Source organism: Quercus robur, chromosome 6, assembly GCF_932294415.1.
Source record: "Quercus robur chromosome 6, dhQueRobu3.1, whole genome shotgun sequence".
Taxonomy (NCBI): domain Eukaryota; kingdom Viridiplantae; phylum Streptophyta; class Magnoliopsida; order Fagales; family Fagaceae; genus Quercus; species Quercus robur.
Window position 1 is genome coordinate 2,098,666 of NC_065539.1, and position 24,976 is coordinate 2,123,641.

Here is a 24,976-nt window from a genome sequence, read left to right on the forward strand (position 1 = left end):
GGACATTTTAGCTATAGACCCATAAAATCTTCGGGACCACCACAGCTGTTGAATATACATATGAACGTAAAAAAAAAAAGTAAAGGGTTTCACACTAAAATGTCTTACTTATTATTAGTCTTTAAAACTTGAAATATAAAAAAAAATATTTTTCTGCAACGAGAAAAGTAAAAAATGGGACCCAACTACACCCGCGTTTCAATCTGGCACTCACCATGATGGGCACCTTATTTGACTTTCGCCTAACAGTTCAACCGACCTCCAAAGTCCATTCTCTCTCTCTGTGTTTTGCTTTATCAGCTGAAACTCTTTCACAATAATCCTCAGTTGCTCATTTCTATGCGTAAACCTTTGTACACAATTCAGTTTATTTCTCTTATCTGCAAAAAGCTTCTAAGCCCCCCACTAACCATGGCTGGGGCTTGGACTCGGACTCCCACAACAACAATGACTTGTTGTACATATTATTATTATTATAGCATAGTACTAGTAATGGTTTTTTTGAGCTCGTGGAGGAGCTGTGACGGGTTGGGAACATTCGGGTTCGAAATCCACCACAGGTTTTCGGATCCAGTGAAGGGAATTCTGGGTGTTGATGAGCTTCCAGAGAAAGGTAGCGTAGATTACTATGTCGCTATGGCCCACAGAGATCGCATCATCCGTGGCCGCCACCTCGCCACCATCAACGACCAGTCGCCTCTCGTTTTCGCCGGTGGAAATGACACTTACCGCCTTGATCTTTTGGGATTGTATGATCCTTATTCCATTCCTCAAATAATCATTCAAATATATGTTTTTAGTTAATATATATATATATATAAATTTTTTTTTGTGTGTGTTTTAGTGAGCTTTTGATATGATATTTTTTGGTTTCTATTTTATTTTTTTATGGGAGATATTTTTTGGTTTCTGATAAAGAGAGAGAGTTGTTTTTTAGTGGCCAATTGTATTATTGTAAGTAAAAGTTATAACTTTTTTGTGGTCTTCTTTCTCTCTCTCTCTCTCTCTTTTTTCTTTTCTTTTTTTTTTCTTTTTTTTTTTAGCTTTGATATCAATGATATGATAAAAAAAGATCATTAAACATTATAATCCCATGTTTTACAGCTAAACGTGTATTTTCTGGCATTTCTTTCTTAATCATTAGACTGGAAAACATAGGTCTCCCAGCCTATCCAATGAGACCCAAATGAGAAATATATTTTTTTTATTATTATTTTAAAATTTTCTTGGTGACCAATCTGTTTCGTTTCAATTAGGTCAGGTGTACTGAATTTATTATTTTATTTGGTTTAATTTTTTTTTTCTATGTTTGTTGATGTTTCAGTTTGCATTATGCTAATGTTTCTTTGGGGAATCCGAGTTTATCATTCTTGGTGGCGTTAGACACAGGCAGTGATTTGTTCTGGTTACCATGTGATTGCCAAGAAAATGGTTGCGTAAAGGCTTTACAGACATCAAATAGAACGGTAAGTTACTTTTTTTACTTTGAATTTTTGGTTTCTTTGTTATTCTTTTTAAGCAAATGTTAACCAGCACGGGTGGGGGTGTGGTGCTGGTTAAGGATGTACTTTTTATTTAAAAAGCTGCAAAAAGTTATAAAAATGAAAATGTGTAAAAAATAGTATAAACCTGCAAAAAGTTACAAAAGAGGACAAAAAAATATATAAAAAAAAAAGTAAAAATAAATTTGGCATATGGGTTCCTTTTTCTTCCTTTGCTATTGCAGTCATATATGCTTAAAAACTAGTTAGAAAATTGGCTTGAATCGAGTGCATCAATTGCACATAAATTTGGCATCATATAGGAATATAACCCAACTTATTAAAAGATGAATCTGTCTGATATGGCTTGGAAAGTCTCAGTCAACTTGGATTGTAGACTTTTTTTTCTTTTCTTTTTCTAACTATGGAATTCTACTTGAAAGGTACTATAGGCAAATAGAATAGTACTCATATGAATGAGTAAAGCATGGCAGGTATTTGATGTTTGACAAGTTGAACTGCTATCCACGCTAGCATTAAATATGCATGTCCTCTTTGCTAACATTGTCAAGAAAGCGTGTCTTTAGCTTGTCCTCAAATTTTTGTGTAATTTAACCTAAGAACCTACTTTTTATATATATATATATAATCATTTTTCAAAAAATACCGCATCAAATTTTTTATTCTTAAAATATTAATTTAAAAAAAAAATTTAATTATGTTTCTCTCTTCATATATCCATCATCCATTCTCTTCCTTCCTTCTCAAGAAATGCAAAGAATGAAAGAAAAATACAAATACAATGCAACAGTGTAAATTTACACAGTTATTTTAGTTAAAATGAAAAATGGAGCACAGATGCATAGCTTTACACAGACAGATCTAGGTGATTTTTAAGGTTGACAAGCCAAAATTTTGCATGAACTAAGAAAATTTACACCACAAATACCGATCTCCAAGCCAATCCAGAGAGAGAGAGAGAGAGAGACCAATAAACAAAGAAGTAGAAGTTGCTACAATAAACTCTACCAGTAAGAGTTTAGCAAGATTGTAAATTGTTTTAGGTATAGCAAACCGGATATAGCATTTTTTTGTTGTTTGGGTAAAATAGAATTTCTGGAGTTTTACAAACCTGGATGTTAATGCTCTAATAACACATCTATTTTCTCTACATGGCGTGAACAGTTTCTCAATATTGCCAACTTTGGTTTCCTCTTAATCTAGTATATATATTAGAAGCAGCTTTGTTATGTGAGGTGTAGAGTGGCAAAATGTGAGAGTGAGAAAATTACTTGATACGGGCTATGTGGAGGAGGCTGTGCAGCAATTCAAGAGAAGAGAAAACTTCTCTTTGTTTTAGGTGCAGCCCCAAACTTTGTATTTAAGAGAGAGAACTTTGTATTTGTGTGAGAGAGTAATTTGGGTGTATTATGGTTTGAGTTTTGTGATAATGCCTCTACACCATTTTGAATTCTCTAAATTTGTTAATAAAATTTTTTCTTGTTGCCGTCTATGGATGTAGGACAAAAGTCAAACCATGTCAATCCCAAGTGTTTTTTCTTGTTTTGTGTTTGTGTCTAGTTTTCTTTCTAGTCCTCTTTGTTTCCTATTATTTGTCTTGGATATATTTCTAAAGCCTACATTCCACTATCAACCTTGTGTGGGAATGTTATCTAAAAATCCTTTCTTACAACAAATTGGTAATAGAGATTCCACTGCTACAACAAATTGGTAACAACGCTTCTACTTTTACAACAAATTGATATCAGACCCAAGCTTCATTACCTAGGCAGTTGAATTTTTTCTTCAAATCCAAGGTTCACTACCTATGCATATATATTTGTTCTTCAAAGTCAAAGTTCATTGCCTAGGTATTTGGATTTGTTCTTCAAAGTCAAGGTTCACTACCTAGGCATTTGAATTTTTTCTCTTGGAGATTTTGTTGATTGGTTTGTGGATCTGAGTACTAGGGAGAAGATGTCAAAGAAGGATTGGGTAAAGATAAATAGACAAGCTCATAGCACCATCCGTTTGTGTTTGATCAAGTTTTAATATTGATTGGACTTGATTAATATGCATAATGCATTGTGTTTGAGCATTTTTGGGTGCATTTAGCTCTTGTTGGCGTATTTGGAGTTTGATTGGAGTTATATGCATTTTGTACATTTGGTTGGGCTATAATTCAATTTGTCACTATCTTTGGGTGGATTTGGAGCCCATTGGCGTACTTGGAAGTAGTTTGAGGTGATTTACACTTTGGCATTTTGGTTGGGCTTAGTGTTTGAGTTGGCCCTTGAAGCATTTGTGGCTTAAGATAGTCTCTCCAAGATGAAGAGGAATTTGATTAAATTTGGTGGTTTGCAAATCTCTCCAACGTGGAGAATTTTTGTAGAGCTTGACGCAATTTGTGATTATTCTTATTTGGATTTAGGAGAAATTCCTAATTTTGACTTGGTTTGGAAGATTGTTTGGTGGAATTTAAGTTAAAGTGGGGATTTGTTAGATGTTGACTCATATTCCTATTTTGACTTGATTTGGGGTTGCAATTTGAGATAGCCCCTTGGGACTTTGATGGAGGTGATGGAGGAGTTTCATTTGTGAAGCTTGATACAATTGAAGTCAGCATGGAGATTTGCTAGAATATGGCTTGCAAGTGCGCATAGATTGGCATAACAGAGGGATATAATCCAAATTAGAGATGACTTTGTCTTATACGGCAAAGAAACCTTTCTCAGCCAACTTGGATTGTAGCCTACTTATTTTGACTGTGGATTTCTACTTGAAAAAGTACTATAAGCCAAATAGTACTTATATATGAATTCCATAGGCAGGGAAGAGTAAGCAAGGCAGGTATTTGATGGTTGACATGTTGACTTGGTTATACACGCTTGCATCAAATGCATGTCTTTTTGCATGCATTGTCAAGTAAGCGTGACTTTAGTTCTTTGAATATCATGCCTGTCTTCTCTACGTGGTGTATACAGTTTCTCAATATTGCCAACTTTGGTTTCCTCTTGATATAGTATATATATTAAATGCAGTTTGTTATGTGAGGTGTAGAGCAGCAAAATGTGATAGTAAGAGACCTCTTTGAAGGGGGCTGTGTGAGGAAGGTTGTGCAGCAATTCCAGAGAAGAGAAAATTTCTCTTTGTTTTAGGTGCAGCCCCTAGCTTCGTTGTGAGAAAGTAATTTGGGTGTATTGGGGTTTTGGTTTTGTGATAGTTTTTTTACACTATTTTGTATTCTCTAATTTTATTAGTGAAATTTCTTCTTGTCACTGTCCATGGACATAGGCCAAAAGCCAAACCACGTCTCCTTAGTGTTATCTCCTGTGTTGGGGTCAATTTTTCTTTCTAGTTCTCTTTGTTTCCTATAATTTGTTTTGAAGATCTTTCTAAATCCATACTCCACAATCAATCTTGTGCGTGAATACTATCTAAAGGCCCTTTCGTACAACAAAATTGGTAATAGAACTTCCTCAATTGGAACAATTTGGTATCAGCGCTTCCACCCTTACAACTTTCATCTAGATTTTCCAAATGATTTACAACTAAAATGAGAGTTTGTAGGTAAAGGGGAAATGAATTGAAATGTCCAATTAATTAGTAACTAAAAATGTCTCAAGTTGTGGCATGGCCTCCTGGTGGTAGTGCCCATCATTTTATTTACCACACCCAGAAAATATTTTACCGTTGTAAGGGCTATATGAGATAAGGAAATGTATATATATTGACTGAAATTATAATCTGATTTACAGGATCGTAATTTTAGATTGGACTTATGTTGTCTGTGTATTTGGTTGTTTGTTGAGAGGTGTTGAAAGAAGCTTTGTTCAAGTCCTGAATTCGTTGACAATTACTTACTTAATCCTTTTTATCAAGCAGGTAATAAACCTTAACATCTACAGTCCTAATAAATCATCGACAAGTGGAATAATTCCTTGCAACAGCACTTCCTGCAAAAAAAGTCACTGCTCTTCAGCAAGTCCTAATTGTCCTTACAAAGTCGAGTATCTTTCTAGTAACACTTCGTCTACTGGGATCTTAGTCGAGGATCTTTTGCACTTAATTCAAGATGATGATCAATCAAAAGCTGTTGATGCTAATATTACTTTTGGGTAGGTTATTTTTTATTGCTTTGCTACCAAAAACTTTGGGAGAAATAATATTTTCTAGTGACCATTAAACTTATGTTAAGTTTCAAGGGATATCAATTTCTATAGACCTGGATGAAAATTAAAAATTGTTTGTTAAAGTGAAAATTTTGGAATTGCTGATATTTTGGCAAATGTACATCACTTGGTAATGAATCTGCAGTTTGGTATGGCTTTTTCCTCCTCAAGTAGGATTAATTATTTATGAGGTATCATGATATCAGAAACTATTAGAGGAGTAAGTAATTTTGTGTCACTGATGGGCTATAACATACTTTCTTATTCATTGAAGTTGCTTTTTGGTTAGACCCATTCAGCAAATTTTTGTTTATTGATGTGACTTCTGAACTAAGCTTGTAATTTTGTTGCAGTTGTGGTCAACTTCAGACTGGTACTTTTTTGGAGGGTGCAGCACCAAATGGTCTTTTTGGGCTCGGTATGAATAATATATCTGTTCCTAGCACCTTAGCAAGATTAGGGCTAGCTTCAAATTCTTTTTCCATGTGTTTTGGACCTGGTGGGATTGGGAGAATAAAGTTTGGAGATAATGGCAGCTCAGACCAAAGAAAAACGTCAATCAATATTATGTCAACACAGTAAGTTGTCACTTCTCAATATTGCAAAAGCTGATGGCAAAGTAATTTAGTTTGGCAAGAAACTATCTTTGACCTGAATCTCATGCTACTTACACTGATTTTGCCCTTGGAACTTGTTACCAGTCCAACTTACAACATCAGCATCACTCAAACAACTGTGGGAAAAAATGTTTCTGCACTGGAGTTCAGTGCAATCTTTGACTCAGGAACATCATTTACAAGCCTAAAAGACCCAGCTTATACATTTATTTCTGAGAGTGTAAGTAATTTAAATGTTGTGTTTCCTGATACTATTGGGATTCCATTTTATAATGTACAAGTTTATATGATTTATGTTATTTTGCAGTTGAACTCCCAGGTCCCAGAAAGGCGGCATCCATCTGATTCCCAGATTCCTTTTGAATACTGTTATGACTTAAGGTCATCTATATCTGGAGAAAAACCCATTCCTGTTTTGTATTAGTTTTCTCCTTTCAACTATGAAGTACTGACTTCCACTTTATATGCAGTGTAAATCAAACCAGTTATGTAATCCCTGATATAAATCTGACAATGAAGGGTGGAGACCAATATTCTCTCACTGATCCAACCGCAGTGATACAAACTGCTCAGGTGTGGTCTAACTCTATACTTCTTTACTATCCTATTCCTGCTTGAGTTAAACTAAATAATTTGATGATGTGGTCTTCAGGGTGGATACATGTATTGCCTGGCTCTTCTCAAAAGTGAAGATATAAACATCATAGGACGTGAGTATTTATTTATAATTAACTACCCTTATTTTAAAACCTGTTCATATTGATGAAGTTGCAATTTCATGTTTGTTGCTTTCAAATTTTCACTTTGTGCACTCATTCCTTTCTAAGGAGACTATCAGAAAAAACTATGCAGTTTTGTTTAAATATTTATTTGCCTCTTTTGGAGAAAAAGATTGCATAATGTCTGGATTGATGGAAGTGGTTTCTTGGGATGGGGGAAGAGGAAGGGGTAATTGCAGCTTTTGGGGTGAATAGATCAGATATTCAATTTTCAGTCAATGTTTGTACAATTATAACTTAACAAACTAGAATTTTAAGCAAAACTTAGGTACAATTGCGTAGTTGTTGTACATTAGGTTCTCCAAATAAATTCAAACACATGGTTGAATTGACCAATGAAGCATAAACAATATTTTCTTTTACAAGGACAAATTTAATGCAACTATGTATTTGATTTTTAATCGGGAACCTATTGCATTGTACCTATGTTTTTACCCAAAACTCATTTTGCCAAGAGGCCTGTTCAGTAGTCTCTAATTTGGAGATTATAAAGTTTGTACTGTATGACATTATCAAGGAGTTCAAATGATAGGAAGCTGGTCATGGTTGGCTGCACTCTACCTTTTAAATCAGATATTAAAATTTGCATGAGAAACAACATACACAGCCTCCATTTAATCACTGCATCATTGAACAAGCCAGTCTTGCCTAGTGAGATTTTGGGAAAATCATCACCTTGAGTTTTTTGTCTCCTCATATCAATCAAGGCAATTATGCATCCAAATATGTTTGAACTGAGAAATTGCAACTTACAATATGAATTTCTTTATTTTCATCCAGAGAACTTCATGACTGGTTATAACATAGTTTTTGATCGCGAGAAGGTTGTATTGGGTTGGAAGACATCTAACTGTGAGTATAGTTTAAACTTTTTCTTTAGATTGAATTTCAGTGTACAATCTTTCCTTCTATTGGTGAATTCATTAAGTGACTATAATAAAAACTTTGTCACCAGGTTATGATGATGAGAAGTTCAGCACTCTACCTATCAGCCCATCACACTCTCCTGCTCACTCTCCTGCTCACTCCCCTGCTGTCTCCCCTGCTGCTGTCAATCCAGAAGCCACAGCAAATAGTGGAACCAATTCTGATCCACCTGTGTCACCACCATCCAGTTATTCACCCAAGTTGAAGCCCTTTCATTACACACTTGCGATGCTTCTTCTTTCATTTCTTGCCATTGTTTGATTATTCTTTTTTAAGTGCTGAGCCTTTCTTGGTCTTTGAATCATTTATACGGATATGCATTGTATTTCTGGTCATTACAGAACAGATTGGAAGCTTATTGGCTTCCTATTTTTGTAGGTGTTAGTAGCATTAGTTTGAACATGAGGTTTGTAAATAATATATATTTTTAAAATTTATAAGCAGAAACCATTGGTATAGAGTTTCTATATTTTATGTTTAAATTTTGAGAATTTTCAGCAAAGCAATTCATTCCATTTTTTTGGGCCAAAGCAATCGGAAATTTTCAGCAATGCAAGGTCATTCTTTGATAAAACGATGGTCGTTAGGCAGAGCAATAACTGGTAAAATACTAAAAAATATGTACTCCAACACACACACACAAAGTTATACAAAAAATGATTTTTTGTTTCATATTTATTATTTATATTAAACATTAAAATTTTCATTTTTTTATATCTTAAATTTTTTTATCAATTAAGATTGTTATCTAATTTAAATGATTAGATTTTAAATTCATATATAATATGTATGTGTGTAGGGGGGAAATGATTCAAGTTACGGGGTTAACAGCATATTATAACTATTTTAAATAAAATTTGTGTAGAATCTACACACTTTACAGTAGATTAGATTTTAAATAAAACAAAAATAAAATCCCCATAAAAAAGGTAAAAAAATAAAATAAAATCACTTTAAATAGTAGTTATATGAGAAAATAAATACAGTTATTATTTTGTTGCTTTCTTTTGGGTTAAGTAAATGAAAGAATATAGGGTAAATTATTCATTTGGTGTCGAATGTTTCAAATATATTAATTTAGTCTCTAACATTTTGATATAAAATAGTTTATGCTGTTAATTAATTGATAGAAAATGTTGAAAGGGGAAAAAAATTCTACCACTTTAGATATCACTTGGGAATCTTTTTTTTTTCCAACCTATCAGTTTTTTTCATTTAAGCAAAGCTAGAGGGGTACTATGGAAGTGAGCAACAAGTTTGGGCTTTATTAGAGTTTTGTAAATTACATTGATGCCAATGCACCCAAACTCAAAGAGTCCCAGTTTGAGCTTAAGACCGCAGCTCTCGCTCTATGTATCAATTGATCCAATGCCAGATAAATTGCTTAAAGGTTAACACTTAACAGTGATCCCAACCCTCAGAAAGCCACAAGTCTTGTACTTGGTTTTTTTTTTTTTGGGGGTGAATTATCGAGCCTGTAATGTTTGGCTTTCAGCTGTTTTATGCAGGCAAAAATATCATTTGGGTCTTTACGTTTCTGGGTTATTGTTAATTTGGTTTATGTTATTTTTAACTTACCGTCAATTTTCTTTAATAAGTTGATGATAGGAACCAAATTACTACAAGTTGAACATAACATTGACTAAATTGACCGCCATCAAATTGATAGGAACTCCAAAATGTAGAAACCATAATGGTATTTTTGCCTTTTTATAGAGGAGTAAATCCATAAAAGCTGAGTCTATAATACTCTCTACATCTCCCAGTAAATGAAAGAATATAGGGTAAATTATTCATTTGGTGTCGAATGTTTCAAATATATTAATTTAGTCTCTAACATTTTGATATAAAATAGTTTATGCTGTTAATTAATTGATAGAAAATGTTGAAAGGGGAAAAAAATTCTACCACTTTAGATATCACTTGGGAATCTTTTTTTTTTCCAACCTATCAGTTTTTTTCATTTAAGCAAAGCTAGAGGGGTACTATGGAAGTGAGCAACAAGTTTGGGCTTTATTAGAGTTTTGTAAATTACATTGATGCCAATGCACCCAAACTCAAAGAGTCCCAGTTTGAGCTTAAGACCGCAGCTCTCGCTCTATGTATCAATTGATCCAATGCCAGATAAATTGCTTAAAGGTTAACACTTAACAGTGATCCCAACCCTCAGAAAGCCACAAGTCTTGTACTTGGTTTTTTTTTTTTGGGGGTGAATTATCGAGCCTGTAATGTTTGGCTTTCAGCTGTTTTATGCAGGCAAAAATATCATTTGGGTCTTTACGTTTCTGGGTTATTGTTAATTTGGTTTATGTTATTTTTAACTTACCGTCAATTTTCTTTAATAAGTTGATGATAGGAACCAAATTACTACAAGTTGAACATAACATTGACTAAATTGACCGCCATCAAATTGATAGGAACTCCAAAATGTAGAAACCATAATGGTATTTTTGCCTTTTTATAGAGGAGTAAATCCATAAAAGCTGAGTCTATAATACTCTCTACATCTCCCAGTAGGAAAACAAGAAAACTAAAAATTATAAATTTAATAATTAAAAAAAAAAAAAAAAAAAAAAAAAAAAAAAGCCTCACTATTCTCCTCCAGAAATCTAAAGCAGGACAATGTGTGATTTTAGGGATTTTGAGATACCGAAAGTGTTGGTTAACGTGGATTGTTTTTTTTTTTTTTTTTTTTTTTTTTAATTTAATCATGTGGCATAAAAATTATTTTTTATTTTGATCCTTAGCCATATTAACATTTTTCATTTATCACTTTAATGACATAGACTATTTTGATTCAATACTAAAAAGTTAAAAGACTAAACATACACATTTGAATCGTTATAATCAAATTAACAATGTAAACATAAAAAGGTAATTTACCTAAAGCATTTTTGTTTTTTGCTTATTATTATTATTATTATGGGGTCAAAGAATTTGACAACCCCGGCGCACTTTATACTAAGCCCAAGACCCACATCGAGGAGGAAGAAATGGCCGAGGACGAATGAAGAAAGCCCAAATGGCCCAGAAACATCGCCGAGGACAATCCTGTTCTTAGCTAACCCAAATCCTAGAAGGGAAGAACGGCACGCCATCAATGGCAGCCTCTTAGAGCGTCCTAAGAAAAAGGACAAGTACCGTAAGACAGCCATAGGAGCATGGTGTAGGAATAGTTCAAGGAGAAGCTGTCACATCCGCATTAAATACACACAACTAACGTTCTAGCCGCATTAATGAGAAAATGACCCATGAACAGTACGGTCTTGGTTGCTACAACTCATAGAAGGTTTGGGAAGGTGGTTGAAGAGACAAGCACTCGAGTAGTGACCTGCATGATCAACAGATGGAGGGCCAAGATCGACTGGAAAAGGATATATAATGTGAGAATTCCTCCAGAAAAAGGGATCGGGAATTACAAGGAGAACACAATAACAATTTGCATGATCTTGGAAACCTTTGTAACCAAGCACTAAAAAAAGAATAAGAACAATAATTTCCTCAGAAGAAATGCCCGAGGACAGAATTGCATACTTTAGCCTACGTCCTTGTAATTCAACCCACTCATAACCATGTCTAGTTGTTGTAACTCTCACTAAGGCCTAGTTTTTAAATTCATTCTCTATAAATTTATTGTACTTGGCAAGTTGGGCCTGAGTCCACTCATCTAACAGAAGAAGTGTTTAAACCCAGTCCCTACAATTATTATTATTATTATTTTAAATGCATAATTAGTTGATTATTTATAATATTTTAAAAAATTATATTAAGATAACATAAATATGCTAATAAATTGAAATATAATAAAAAATAAATAACTTAACGTATATAACCGTATTTCTTTCTTTCTTTCTTTTTCATTCCATTTTTATGGCACGTTTAAAAAAAATTCTAAAAAAATATAAAAAATTGAACCGAGTAAAACGCATAAATATTCTATCTTTCATCTCATATATTACCATGGTTCTTCGGACAACATATTGGTAGGTACTAGGTAGTAGACTCTGTTATTGAGAAAAACAAGATGATTTTAGGGATTTTGAGATCCTAAATGTGTTGGTTAATGCAGATCGTCTTTTTTTTTTTTAATCCATGTAGCACTACATACATCCTAAGTGGCATTAAAATCATTTTTTATTTTAACCGTTTGTCATATTAACATTTTTCATTCATCACTTATCGACATAAATGGTCCGTTTGAATTGAACTTATTGTTGCTGAAACTGAAAACACTGTAGCAAAATAATTTTTATATGTGTGAATAGTACCGTGGGACCCATTTTTAATATTTTTTAGTACGTGAACAGTGCTGTGAACAGTAATAAACAGTGCGTAAACAGTGATTTTTGTCCCCCTGCACAGTGAACCCATGTGAGGTTACTGTTCACGCGCAGGGAAAAAAAAAAAAAGTGGAAAACGTGAAATGCAGAAACGCTGAACGCAAACTCAGTTCCCAAACGCTCACAAACTATTTTGACACAATACCAAAATGTTTAAGACTTTCACATCAAAAAAACAAAAAAAAAAGTTTAAGACTAAACTAACACATTTAAAATGTTTAAATCAAATTGACACATAAAATAAACGTCATAGACCAAAAAGTAATTTACACAACAAACATGGCTAAAATTGGGGTAAATATATACTAAATATTTTAAATGCTTAATTAGTGTAGGGTCAAGATTTGGGGCCCAAACCCAAGAAGTATGGGGTCTTGGTCCAAAGAGACCCAAAAATAATGAATTTGTAAAGAGTGGGTTACAGAACTGGGACTTAGCGAAATGGACAGTTGTTAAGGTTGGGCTACGCAATAGCTAGACACAAGTAACTTTTGTTAATGTCCATGTATTCTCAATCCGAGGAAATGAGATGGATATTTACTTGTTCTTACTCTCAGTCTTTAGTTCTTTTTCTATTTTTCTTCCTTTTTTTCATCCCCCTTCCTTATGAGAGCTCCCTTTCTTATATAGTCTCCTTGAAGCCATCTTGGCCTTACACTTGTCAATTATCTAGACCCTTACTTAAGTGCTTGTCCCATCGGACACCACATCCATCTTTCTGTGAGTTGTGGTAGCCAAGGTGGCACTGTTCACAGGTCTTCTCCACATTAATGCGGTCAGAAAAGTAGCTGTAATGCATTTAATGTGGCAGCTGCTGCCTCTCTTTGGACATCTTACGTTTCCTTCTTTGCCACGGGTTTGTGGAGCTCGTCCTTGTTGCTAATGTCCATTGGGGGGGTCCTTTTGGTAGGCAAAGTGCATGTTTGAGTCATACTTGTCACTTCTGAGGAGACATTTCTCCTCGGACTACCCTTTAGACGTCTTCTGGCCCATGAGAACTGGGCTGGGAGCCCTTTTGGCACCCATGTCCTCTGCTCGGACATGGTTGATCTCTCTATATGGGGCCCAAGGCCTATTGTGTAATTTTGGGTCTTTGTCCCTACAATTAATTTATTATAATATTTTATAAATTGTATTAAGAAGATAACATAAATATGCTACCAAATTGGAATATAATAAAAGAAGTAACTTAATATATATAACCATTCTTTTAGTATTGAATATACGCTACTAGCACAAGAGTAAAAAGTACTTACTGCCATACAATAAAACAGCTAAAAACAAGGCAATACCAAATTACCAATATGGCATATCAACCGTACGAACCTTTGACAATTACTGCATTGTTCTCTCTTTATTCTCTGATATTCCCCTCGCAAAATACTCACTAATATCAAAATTTGCCATGGGCCTGTGGCATTGGCTATAAATATCATCCAAAGGTCCCAAATGCGAACTAAACCCTACGACCACAATTAAATCCCATAACTGTCATACACTAGAGGATCACAAAAATCCCAATCACACCACCACCATCCAAATAAATAAATAAATATAAATTGTATGTCAAAATATAATCTACCAAAAACCTTCAGTCTTTGCGACTTGTCCCAATATGACTTCCTTAATTGCAGCTTCCAACCCCCACAATCTATTCTTCAGCCTGTTGTTATTGAAACAGAAAGCGGTTTTTTTTTTATTTCATCTTGGGATTCATTTTTTGAGATTTTCTGACTTCTTTTTAACTGATCGAACTAAGGTTGAGAGATCATGTTGTAACTCCTTTTCTACCATACCTGCAGATTGTAGTTTTCCACTTTTTTTTTTACATCTTCTTTTGTGGCTCATCACATGGCAAGTGTGATGTTGTAGGTAACTCCAAATGCTCCGTTTCCACCAATTCTTGCTTGTTCAGCTGCCTCTGTTTCACCTGCCGAGCATTAGCTACACTCCTGCAACACCAAAACTCCAAATTTTAGCTTCTTTCTTTCTTTTTATAACTTTAGCACCAAACTAAAGCCAACCTAGTTATGAAGCAAGCAGCATATAGGGAAAAAAATTTGCAATATTTTGGAAGAATATTGGAACAAACAATGCCAAATGGATTCTTAAATTAGTTCATAATTTGGAATATCAAGATCATGCTTTTCATGTATATAAATATAAGTCACCTTTACACGCGTAAAGCGAATATAAAACATAAAGAGTTATTAGAAAAAAGAATTTGTGTACACAATTATTGAATTCTACCTAACAAAGAAGAGTCACAGAGACTCTGAGACTGAGAGTAGTGCTCGATCGAGTGCTTGTAAATTTAAGTCAATCCGGTAGTTTAATTTCCAGCAACTTTCGTTATCAAGCGTTCAAACTTCGAAGTCCAAGTTAAAACTTCAGGCAAATACTAATAAAACTTTAAGCAAAAGAAAATGTCCCATTTCACACGCAAAAAAAGTGTGAACCATACACGCCATTAATGTGAGCAGTCATTATTAGTAGTAGCTATCTCCAGGATTAGCTCTCAGATAAGATTGCCTTGGCCCCTCGAAAATTAATAACACCGAGATTGACATTGAAGTCTGAAGATCAAAATTTTAATGAACTCATTCAATGAAAGTATTGTCGTAGTTAAGATCGATTTTCTCATCAGAAGCTTCTAACGTCTTGACACATCACACGTGGCTCGATTTCTGACCCTATCTGATTTTGTTACAGCGATTGGTACCTAAAATTATTCTTATTTCAACGGCTTTTTTTTTGGTGCATCCAACGACTCTTTGTTCATCAATTTGAAATTTTTTGCATTCATATGTCCGTTGTTTTTGTTGCTATGGATATATATGACTTTGTCTTAAACGTTTTCATGCCCTTTACTTCTTTTTTTCTTCTTGATTCACTTCTCTATGCTCTTGTTTTTTCATATAATTTCAGTTTGGCCTAAACTGCCAAATATGCTTTCTATAACCATGTCCCAATTTCACATGCGATATAAATCAAGTTTGGGTTCTTAAGCTTGATTTATTTTGCTTTTTATCATTTGAATTTTTTTTTATTCATCATCTTTAGATTATACATAGTAGGGAACTTCCCTCTTTCATCATTACTTCCACTTGTGACAAAAAGAATATATTAATGTCAATCAATCAAATATCTAACATTGACAACCCAGCCACATATATATATATATATATATATATATATGACTTAGACACGGTTTGTAATAGCGGTATTTAAAAGCGACAGAATTTAAATATATACCTTAGAGCACCCACACTAGATGTGGGATATGTGCCAAATGCTAAATATTTGGCACATATCCCACACCAAACCCAATTTTAGCCCATTTAGTAGATGTGGTAAATTTTATTTTTTTTGCAACATTGAACAGTACCGTGGCAAATTTGCCACGGTACGGAAGAGATGTGGTATATTGTTTGTTGTTTATTTATTGTGTTGATGTGTAGTAAATATTATTTTAATGTGTAGTAAATATTATTTTAATGTATAGAATTGAATTATAAAACATCTGATAAATGGGATGTTGTAAAATGATATGGTAAAATAATAAAGTAGGCATTTGATGTGGTAAAATGGCATAATTTTTGGAACATCTGCTACGGATGCTCTTACAGAAAAGGAATGTGTTTAAAACAGTACAAATACTTAAATTTTATTTGTTGAACGAATTGGGAGGACGTCTTGGATGTTTAACTAGAAGGCATTGGTTTCAAAAATGATGCAGACCTTATCATTGATTTTTTAAAATAAAAGACAAAAATTAAAAATTAAAAATATTAAAAATTAAAAATGGTAGTAATTGTTGCTTTAAACAACCTGATCGAGATTTTTTTTTTTTTTTTATATAATTCATTAAATGAAATCATAATGCATATATTCTCAAAAAAAAAAAAATTGTGGGACATTTTAGACCCATAAACCGTCAGGACAACCTTTGATGTTGAATATATATGAAAGTAAAAATAACAATGACAAAGTTTAGCTACAAAATTTGTTGTTGTCTAAGACTACAACTTTACTCAATATTTTTTTACTAAAGGTGAATTTTGACAAATTCATCATTAGAATATATTTTCTTCTTATATTCTCCATACTTGTTAAATTTTTAGAAAATTAAAAATCAATAACTATATCATCAATAAATTACTTAAATTGCAAGTTTTTATAATTTAAAATTATCTATAAAATATAATCTTAAGAATATAAAAAATATATAATTCAAGAGTTAATCTAGTTAAAATATATAACAATATTTATTTTATTGATTAAAGTCTGTAGTGTTAGGATGCAACTGATTTGGTAGGTATCTAAACTTTGTGCAAAAATGAAAGGGATTTACACTCACCATGATGGGCAGCGTATTTGACTTTCGTCTTAGAGGTTCAACCGACCTCCTAAGTCCAATCTCTCTCTCTCTCTCTCTCTCTCTCTCTCTGTGTTTTGCTTAATCAACTGAAACTCTTTGACAATAATCCTCTCATTCGTTCATTTTGATGCGTAAACCTTTGTACACAAGTCAAGTTTATTTCTCTCTGCAAAAGCTCCTAAGCACCCACTAACCATGGCTCGGCCTTGGACTACCACCACAACTATGACTTGTTGTACATATTATTATTGTATCATAATACTACTAATGGTTTTGTTGAGCTCGTGGAGGAGCTGTGACGGGTTGGGAACATTCGGGTACGGAATCCACCACAGGTTTTCGGATCCAGTGAAGGGAATTCTGGGTGTTGATGAGCTTCCAGAGAAAGGTAGCGTAGATTACTATGTTGCTATGGCCCACAGAGATCGCATCATCCGTGGCCGCCACCTCGCCTCCATCAACGACCAGTCGCCTCTCGCTTTCTCCGGTGGAAACGACACTGTCCTCATTAATTCCTTGGGATTGTATGATCCATATTCTACTCCTCAAATAATCATTCAAATATATGTTTTTAATGCGTGTCTATATATATATATATATATATGATATTTTTTTGGTTTTTGAGAAAAAAAAAAAAAAAAAAAAAAAGGAGTTTTTTTTTTTTTTTTTTTATAAATGTTTTTACTGTATATATCTTTGGTGTTTTTTTTGTGAGCTTTGATAATGATTGGATATTTTTTGGTTTCTTTTTATTTTCTGATGGGAGATATTATTTGGTTTCTGTATTTTAGTGGCCAACTGTAGTAAAAGTTATAAACTTTTTTTGTGATTCTTCTTTCTTTTTTCTCTTTTTTATTTTATTTTTTATTTGAGTGTATATATATATATATATATATATATATATAATCCAATGTTTTACAGCTAAACGTGTATTTTCTGGCAATTCTTTCTTATTCATCATTAGGCTGGAAAAGATTGGTCTCCCAGCCTATCCAAAGAGACCCCCCCAAATGAGAAATATTTATTATTATTATTTTAAACTTTTCTTGGTGCCAAACTGTTTGGTATCAATTATTAGGTTAGGTGTACTGACTTTATTATTTTATTTGGTTTTTTTTTTTTCTATGTTTGTTGATGTTTCAGTTTGCATTATGCTAATGTTTCTTTGGGGAATCCAAGTTTATCATTCTTGGTGGCGTTAGACACAGGCAGTGATTTGTTCTGGATACCATGTGATTGTCAGAAAAATGGTTGCGTAAAGTCCTTACAGTCATCATCTGGAGTGGTATGTTACTTTCTTTTACTTTGAATTTTTGGTTTCTTTGTTATTAGTTTTATTACTTCCATTTGATACGGCTATATGGGTTCCTTTTTCTTCCTTTGCTATTGCAGTCATATATGCATGGGCGGAGCCATGTTGAAGGGTGGGGGGGCCATGGCCCCCCCAAAATTTTGAAATTTTTTTAAATATATATAATTATTTTAATGTTTTCAAAATTTAGTCTACAAAAATAAGAGTTGGCCCCCCCTAAGTATTTAACTGGTCTAATAGTTATAGAGACAACTTTTTTTTTCGCAATTCTATTTTTTATTGTAAAATGTGCTTTTATATCTGTTAAATATTTGAAAAAATTTGGCACCAAACATGTTTGAATTTATTTTTTTCAACTTGTTATGTGGCGATTAACAAGTCATTGACTCATTAAAAAATTATTGTCACTAAAACTACACATGAAATGTTTCTTTAGTTGCCACATAATGGGTTAAAGCAAAATAGTTTTAAATATGTTTGGAGCCTAATTTGTTCCTCCAAGTTTTGGATCATTCTTGTTTTTGAAAATTACATTAGTTCAATTGAATAATTTTACTTACATTAGTATAAAATTTGATAATTTTTATAGAAAATGAAACTTTTTAAGAATTTCACTATGAAAATTGTGAAAATGTATTTTATTAATTTTATGGAAGATAGCCATCAAACATAATTTTGATTGAAAATATTAAGCTCTTTTTTTGTTGGGTTTGTGTATATATATAACTTATCAAATAAAAAAGTTTGTGTATATAATAAAAAAAAGCATGTATATTTATGTGTGTGTATGGGGTTGTCTTGATAAATATATTAGTATTGCAACTTGGCCCCCCAAACAAAAATTCCTAGCTCCGCCCCTGCATATATGCTTAAAAACTAGTTAGAAAATTGGCTTGAATCGAGTGCATCAATTGCACATAGATTTGGCATCAAATAGGAATATAACCCAACTTATTAAAAGATGAATCTGTCTTATATGGCTAGGAAGTCAACTTGGATTGTAGCCTTTCTTTTTTCTTTTTCTTTTTTAACTATGGAATTCAACTTGAAAAAGTATAGGCAAATAGAATTGTACTCATATGAATGAGTAAAGCAAGGCAGGTATAACTTTTTTTCTTTTTTCTTTTTTTATGAAAAAAAAGTCTGGTATTTGATGTTTGACTAGTTGAATTGTTATTTACTCTAGCATTAAATATGCATGTCCTTTTTGCGAATATTGTCAAGAAAGCGTTACTTTAGCTCTCTAAGATAAGTGAATTCCCATGCAAATTTTTGTGTGTAATTTAGCCCAAGAACCTACTTATATATATATATATATATATATATATGCTGCATCAAATTTTCTATTCCTAAAATTTCAATTTTTTGATTTTTTAATTATGTTTCTCTCTTCACACATCACAACTACTATCCATTCTCTTCCTTCATTTTCAAGAAACACAAAGAATGAATGAAAAATGAAAATACACAGCTACAATAACTATCAGTTACAATAACCATGTAAATTTACATGATTACTTTAGTTAAAGTGAAAAATGAAGCATAGATGCATAACTTTACACAATCAAATTTGGGTGATTTTTAAGGTTGACAAACCAAAATTGTGCATGAACTAAAAATATTTATACTACAAACGCAGATCTCCCAGCCAAATCTGAGAGAGAGACCAATAAAAAAAAGAAGTAGATGTTGCTACAGTAAACTCTACAAGTAAGAGTTTAGCAAGATTGTAAATTGTTTTATGTATAGCAACCCGGATGTAGCATGTTTTTTGTCGTTTGGGTAAAATAGCATTTCCGGAGTTTTACAATCCCAGATGCTAATGTTTGTCACCATCTTTGGGTGGATTTGGAGCCTATTGGCACATTTGGAAGTGGTTTGAGGTGATTTACACTTTGGTATTTTGGTTGGGCTTAGGCATTTGTGACTTAAGAGAAGTCTCTGCAAGGTGAAGAGGAATTTGATTAAATTTGGTGGTTTGCAAATCTCTCCAACGTGGAGAATTGATGTAGAGCTTGATGCAATTTGTGATTATTCTTATTTGGATTTAGGAGAAATTCCTAATTTTGACATGGTTTCGAAGAGTAGGTGGAATTTAAGTTAAGGTGGAGATTTGTTAGATGTTGATTCATATTAAGGTGGGGATTTGTTTTGACTTGATTTGGGTTTGCAATTTGAGATAGCCCCTTAGGATTTTGATGGAGGTGATGGAGGAGTTTCATTTGTGAAGCTTGATACAACTCAAGTCAGGATGGAGATTTGCTAGAAAATGGCTTGCAAGTGCGCATATTTTGGCATAACACAGGGATATAATCCAAATTAGAGATCACTTTGTCTTATACGGCAAGGAAACCTTTCTCAGTCGACTTGGATTGTAGCCTTCTTATTTTGACTAAGGATTTCTACTTGAAAAAGTACTATAAGCAAGGAAGGTATTTGATGGTTGACATGTTGACTTGGTTATTCACGCTTGCATCAAATGCATGTCTCTTTGCATACATTGTCAAGCAAGCGTGACTTTAGTTCTTTGAATATCATGCCTGTCTTCTCTACGTGGTGTATACAGTTTCTCGATATTGCCAACTTTGGTTTCCTCTTGATATAGTATATATATTAAATGCAGTTCGTTATGTGAGGAGTAGAGCAGCAAAATGTGATAGTAAGAGACCTCTTTGAAGAGGGCTGTGTGGGGAAGGTTGTGCAGCAATTCCAGAGAAGTGAAAATTTCTCTTTGCTTTAGGTGCAGCCCCTAGCTTTGTATTTGAGAGAGAAAACTTTGTATTTGTATGAGAAAGTAATTTGGGTGTATTGGGGTTTTGGTTTTGTGATAGTTCCTTTACACTATTTTGTATTCTCTAAATTTATTAGTGAAATTTCTTCTTGTCACTGTCCATGGACATAGGCCAAAAGCCAAACCACGTCCCCTTAGTGTTCTCTCTTGTGTGTTTGGGTCTATTTTTCTTTCTAGTTCTCTCTATTCCAATAATTTGCTTTGAAGATCTTTCTAAATCCATACTCCACAATCAATCTTGTGCGTGAATACTATCTAAAGGCCCTTTCCTACAACAAAATTAGTAATAGAACTTCCTCAATTAGAACAATTTGGTATCAGCGCTTCCACCCTTACAACTTTCATCTAAATTTTCCAAGTGATATACAACTAAAATGAGAGTTTTTAGATAAAGGGGAAATGAAATGAAATGTCCAATTGATTAGTAACTAAAAATGTGGCATGGGCTCCTGGTGGTAGCGCCCATCATTTTATTTACCACACCCAGAAAATATTTTACCGTTGTCAGGGCTATATGAGATAAGGAAATGTATATTTATTGGCTGAAATTATAATCTGATTTACAGGATCGTAATTTTAGATTGGACTTATGTTGTCCATGTATTTGATTGTTTGTTGAGCGGTGGTGAAAGAAGCTTTGTTCAAGTCCTGAATTCCTTGACAATTACTTAATCCTTTTTATCAAGCAGGTAGTAAACCTTAACATCTACAGTCCTAATAATTCATCGACAAGTGGAGTAATTCCTTGCAACAGCACCTTCTGCAAACAAAGTCAATGCTCTTCAGCAAGTGCAAATTGTGGTTATAAAGTCGCGTATCTTTCTAATAACACTTCATCTACTGGAATCTTTGTGGAGGATCTTTTGCACTTAATTAGAGATGATGATCAATCACAAGCTGTTGATGCTAAGATTACTTTTGGGTAGGTTATATTTTATTGCTTTGCTACCAAAAACTTTGGGAGAAATAATATTTTCTAGTGAACATTATATTTATGTTAAGTTTCAAGTGATATCAATTTCTATAGACCTGGATGAAAATTAAAAATTGTTTGTTAAAGTGAAAATTTTGGAATTGCTGATATTTTGGCAAATGTACATCACTTGGTAATGAATCTGCTGTTTGGTATGGCTTTTTCCTCCTCAAGTAGGATTAATTATTTATGAGGTATCATGATATCAGAAACTATTAGAGGAGTAAGTAATTTTCTGTGTCACTGATGAGCTAACATACTTTCTTATTCATTAAAGTTGCTTCTTGGTGTTTTTGATTGTTGGTCAGATACATTCAGCAAATTTTTGTTTATTTGTGTGACTTCTGAACTAAGCTTGTAATTTTGTTGCAGTTGTGGTCAACTTCAAACTGGTACTTTTTTGGAGGGTGCAGCACCAAATGGTCTTTTTGGGCTCGGTATGGATAATATATCTGTTCCTAGCACCTTAGCAAGATTAGGGCTAGCTTCAAATTCTTTTTCCATGTGTTTTGGACCTGATGGGATTGGGAGAATAAAGTTCGGAGATAATGGCAGATCAGACCAAAGAAAAACGCCATTCAATATTAGGTCAACACAGTAAGTTGTCACTTCTCAATATTGCAAAAGCTGGTGGCAAAGTAATTTAGTTTAGCAAGAAACTATCTTTGACCTGAATCTCATGCTACTTACACTGATTTTGCCTTGGAACTTGTTACCAGTCCAACTTACAACATCAGCATTACTAAAACAACTGTGGGAAAAAATGTTTCTGCACTGGAGCTCAGTGCAATCTTTGACTCAGGAACATCATTTACAAGCCTAAAAGACCCAGCTTATACATTTATTTCAGAGAGTGTAAGTAATTTAAATGTTGTGTTTCCTGATACTACTGGGACTCCATTTTATAATTTACAAGTTTATATGATTTATGTTATTTTGCAGTTCAACTCCCAGGTCCCAGAAAGGCGGCATCTATCTGATTCCCAGATTCCTTTTGAATACTGTTATGACTTAAGGTCATCTACATCTGGAGAAAAACCCATTCCTGTTTTGTATTAGTTTTCTCCTTTCAACTATGAAGTACTGACTTCCACTTTATATGCAGTGTAAATCAAACCAGTTATGTAATCCCTGATATAAATCTGACAATGAAGGGTGGAGACCAATATTCTCTCACTGATCCAACAGCAGTGATACAAACTACTCAGGTATGGTCTAACTCTATACTTCTTTACTATCCTATTCCTGCTTGAGTAAACTAAATAATTTGATGATGCGGTCTGCAGGGTGGATACGTGTATTGTCTGGCTCTTCTCAAAAGTGAAGATATAAACATCATAGGACGTGAGTATTTATTTATAATTAACTATCCTTATTTTAAAACCTGTTCATATTGATGAAGTAGCATTTTCATGTTTGTCGCTTTCAAATTTTCACTTTGTGTGTTCATTCCTTTCTAAGGAGACTATCAAAAAACAAAAAACTATGCAGTTTTTCTTAAATATTTATTTGCCTCTTTTGGAGAAAAAGATTACATAATGTCTGGATTGATGGAAGTGGTCTCTTGGGATGGGGGAAGAGGAAGGGGTAATTGCAGCTTTTGGGGTGAATAGATCAGATATTCAATTTTCAGTCAATGTGTGTACAATTATAACTTAACAAACTAGAATTTTATTCAAAACTTAGGTACACTTGCGTAGTTGTTGTACATTAGGTTCCCCAAATAAATTTAAACACATGGTTGTATTGACCAATGAAGCATAAACGATGTTTTCTTTTCCAAGGACAAATTTAATGCAACTATGTATTTGATTTTTAATCGGGAACCTATTGCATTGTGCCTATGTTTTTACCTAAAACTCGTTATGCTAGAAGCCAGTTCAGTAATCTCTAATTTGGAGATTATAAAGTTTGTACTGTATCAAATTATCAAGGAGGATTTCAAATAATAGGAAGCTGGTCATGGTTGGCTGCACTTTACCTTTTAAATCAGATATTAAAATTTGCATGAGAAACAACATACACAGCCTCCATTTAATCACTGCGTCATCGAACAAGCCAGTCTTGCCTAGTGAGATTTTGGGAAAATCATCACCTTGAGTTTTTTGTCTCCTCATATCAATCAAAGCAATTATGCATCCAAACATGTTTGAACTGAGGAATTGCAACTTACAATATGAATTTCTTTATTTTCATCCAGAGAACTTCATGACTGGTTATAACATAGTTTTTGATCGCGAGAAGAATGTATTGGGTTGGAAGGCATCTAACTGTGAGTATAGTTTGAACTTTTTCTTTAGATTGAATTTCAATGTACAATCTTTTCTTCTCTTGGTGAATTCATTAAGTGGCTATAATAAAAACTTGGTGTCACCAGGTTATGATGAAGAGAATTTGAGCACTCTACCTATCAGCCCATCACACTCTCCAGCTCACTCCCCTGCTGCTGTCAATCCAGAAGCCACAGAAAATAGTGGAACCAATTCTGATCCAACTGTGTCACCACCATCCAGTTATTCACCCAAGTTGAAGCCTTTTCATTACACACTTGCGATGCTTCTTCTTTCATTTCTTGCCATTGTTTGATTATTCTTTTTTAAGTGCTGAGCCTTTCTTGGTCTTTGAATCTTTTATTCGGATATGCATTGTTTTTCTGGTCATTACAGAACAGATTGGAAGCTTATTGGCTTCCTATTTTTGTTGGTGTTAGTAGCATTAGTTTGAACATGAGGTTTGTAAATAATTTTTATTTATTTATTTATTTATAAGCAGAAACCATTGGTATAGAGTTTCTATATTTCATGTTTAAATTTTGAGAATTTTCAGCAATGCAATTTATTCCATTTGTTTGGGCCAAAACAATCGGAAATTTCAGCGGTGCAGGGCCATTCTTTGTTAAACGATGGTCATTAGGCAGAGAAATAACTAGTAGAATACTAAAAAATATGTGCTCCCAACACACACACGCATGCTATATTCGGAAGTTTGGAGAGAGAGAGAGGGGAGTAGCGGGGATTAAAAAATGTAAAATCATTTTAAACAGTTATATGAGACAATAAATACTGTTATTATTTTGCTGCTTTTTTTTGGGGGGTTAAGTAAATGAAAGAATATAGGGTAAATTATCTTTTTGATGTCGAATGTTTCAAATATGTTAATTTAGTGTCTAACATTTCAATATTATGTTAAAATAGTTTATGCCA

The 24,976-nt window shown here is 33.5% G+C and overlaps 2 protein-coding genes across 2 annotated transcripts; both read left to right on the plus strand.

The window, feature by feature from the left end:
* Nucleotides 1-339: 339 nt before the first annotated feature.
* On the plus strand, nt 340-8,445 carry LOC126690538 (aspartyl protease family protein 1-like). The gene is made up of 10 exons (XM_050385729.1): nt 340-749; nt 1,325-1,466; nt 5,367-5,599; nt 6,007-6,231; nt 6,355-6,490; nt 6,578-6,651; nt 6,741-6,843; nt 6,923-6,980; nt 7,830-7,901; nt 8,005-8,445. The coding sequence occupies exons 1-10, from the start codon at nt 340-342 to the stop codon at nt 8,235-8,237; spliced, it is 1,686 nt and encodes a 561-aa protein (XP_050241686.1). The 3' UTR covers nt 8,238-8,445.
* An 8,236-nt stretch (nt 8,446-16,681) lies between these two features.
* On the plus strand, nt 16,682-24,561 carry LOC126690540 (aspartyl protease family protein 1-like). Its single transcript, XM_050385731.1, has 10 exons — nt 16,682-17,221; nt 17,841-17,982; nt 21,490-21,722; nt 22,146-22,370; nt 22,493-22,628; nt 22,716-22,789; nt 22,879-22,981; nt 23,060-23,117; nt 23,974-24,045; nt 24,151-24,561. Exons 1-10 carry the CDS (start codon nt 16,893-16,895, stop codon nt 24,357-24,359), a joined length of 1,581 nt encoding a protein of 526 aa, XP_050241688.1. The 5' UTR covers nt 16,682-16,892; the 3' UTR covers nt 24,360-24,561.
* The last annotated feature ends 415 nt before the right edge of the window (nt 24,562-24,976 follow it).

What these genes read in the sequence shown, in the direction of transcription:
- LOC126690540 (XM_050385731.1), top strand. Translation starts at nt 16,893, where the DNA reads ATGGCTCGGCCTTGGACTACCACCACAACTATGACTTGTTGTACATAT. An exon ending in TTCAATATTAGGTCAACACA is followed by an intron (nt 22,371 to 22,492) that starts GTAAGTTGTCAC and finishes ACTTGTTACCAG; the next exon opens with TCCAACTTACAACATCAGCA. An exon ending in GGGTTGGAAGGCATCTAACT is followed by an intron (nt 24,046 to 24,150) that starts GTGAGTATAGTT and finishes TGGTGTCACCAG; the next exon opens with GTTATGATGAAGAGAATTTG.
- LOC126690538 (XM_050385729.1), top strand. Translation starts at nt 340, where the DNA reads ATGCGTAAACCTTTGTACACAATTCAGTTTATTTCTCTTATCTGCAAA. An exon ending in ATACATTTATTTCTGAGAGT is followed by an intron (nt 6,491 to 6,577) that starts GTAAGTAATTTA and finishes GTTATTTTGCAG; the next exon opens with TTGAACTCCCAGGTCCCAGA. An exon ending in GAATACTGTTATGACTTAAG is followed by an intron (nt 6,652 to 6,740) that starts GTCATCTATATC and finishes CTTTATATGCAG; the next exon opens with TGTAAATCAAACCAGTTATG.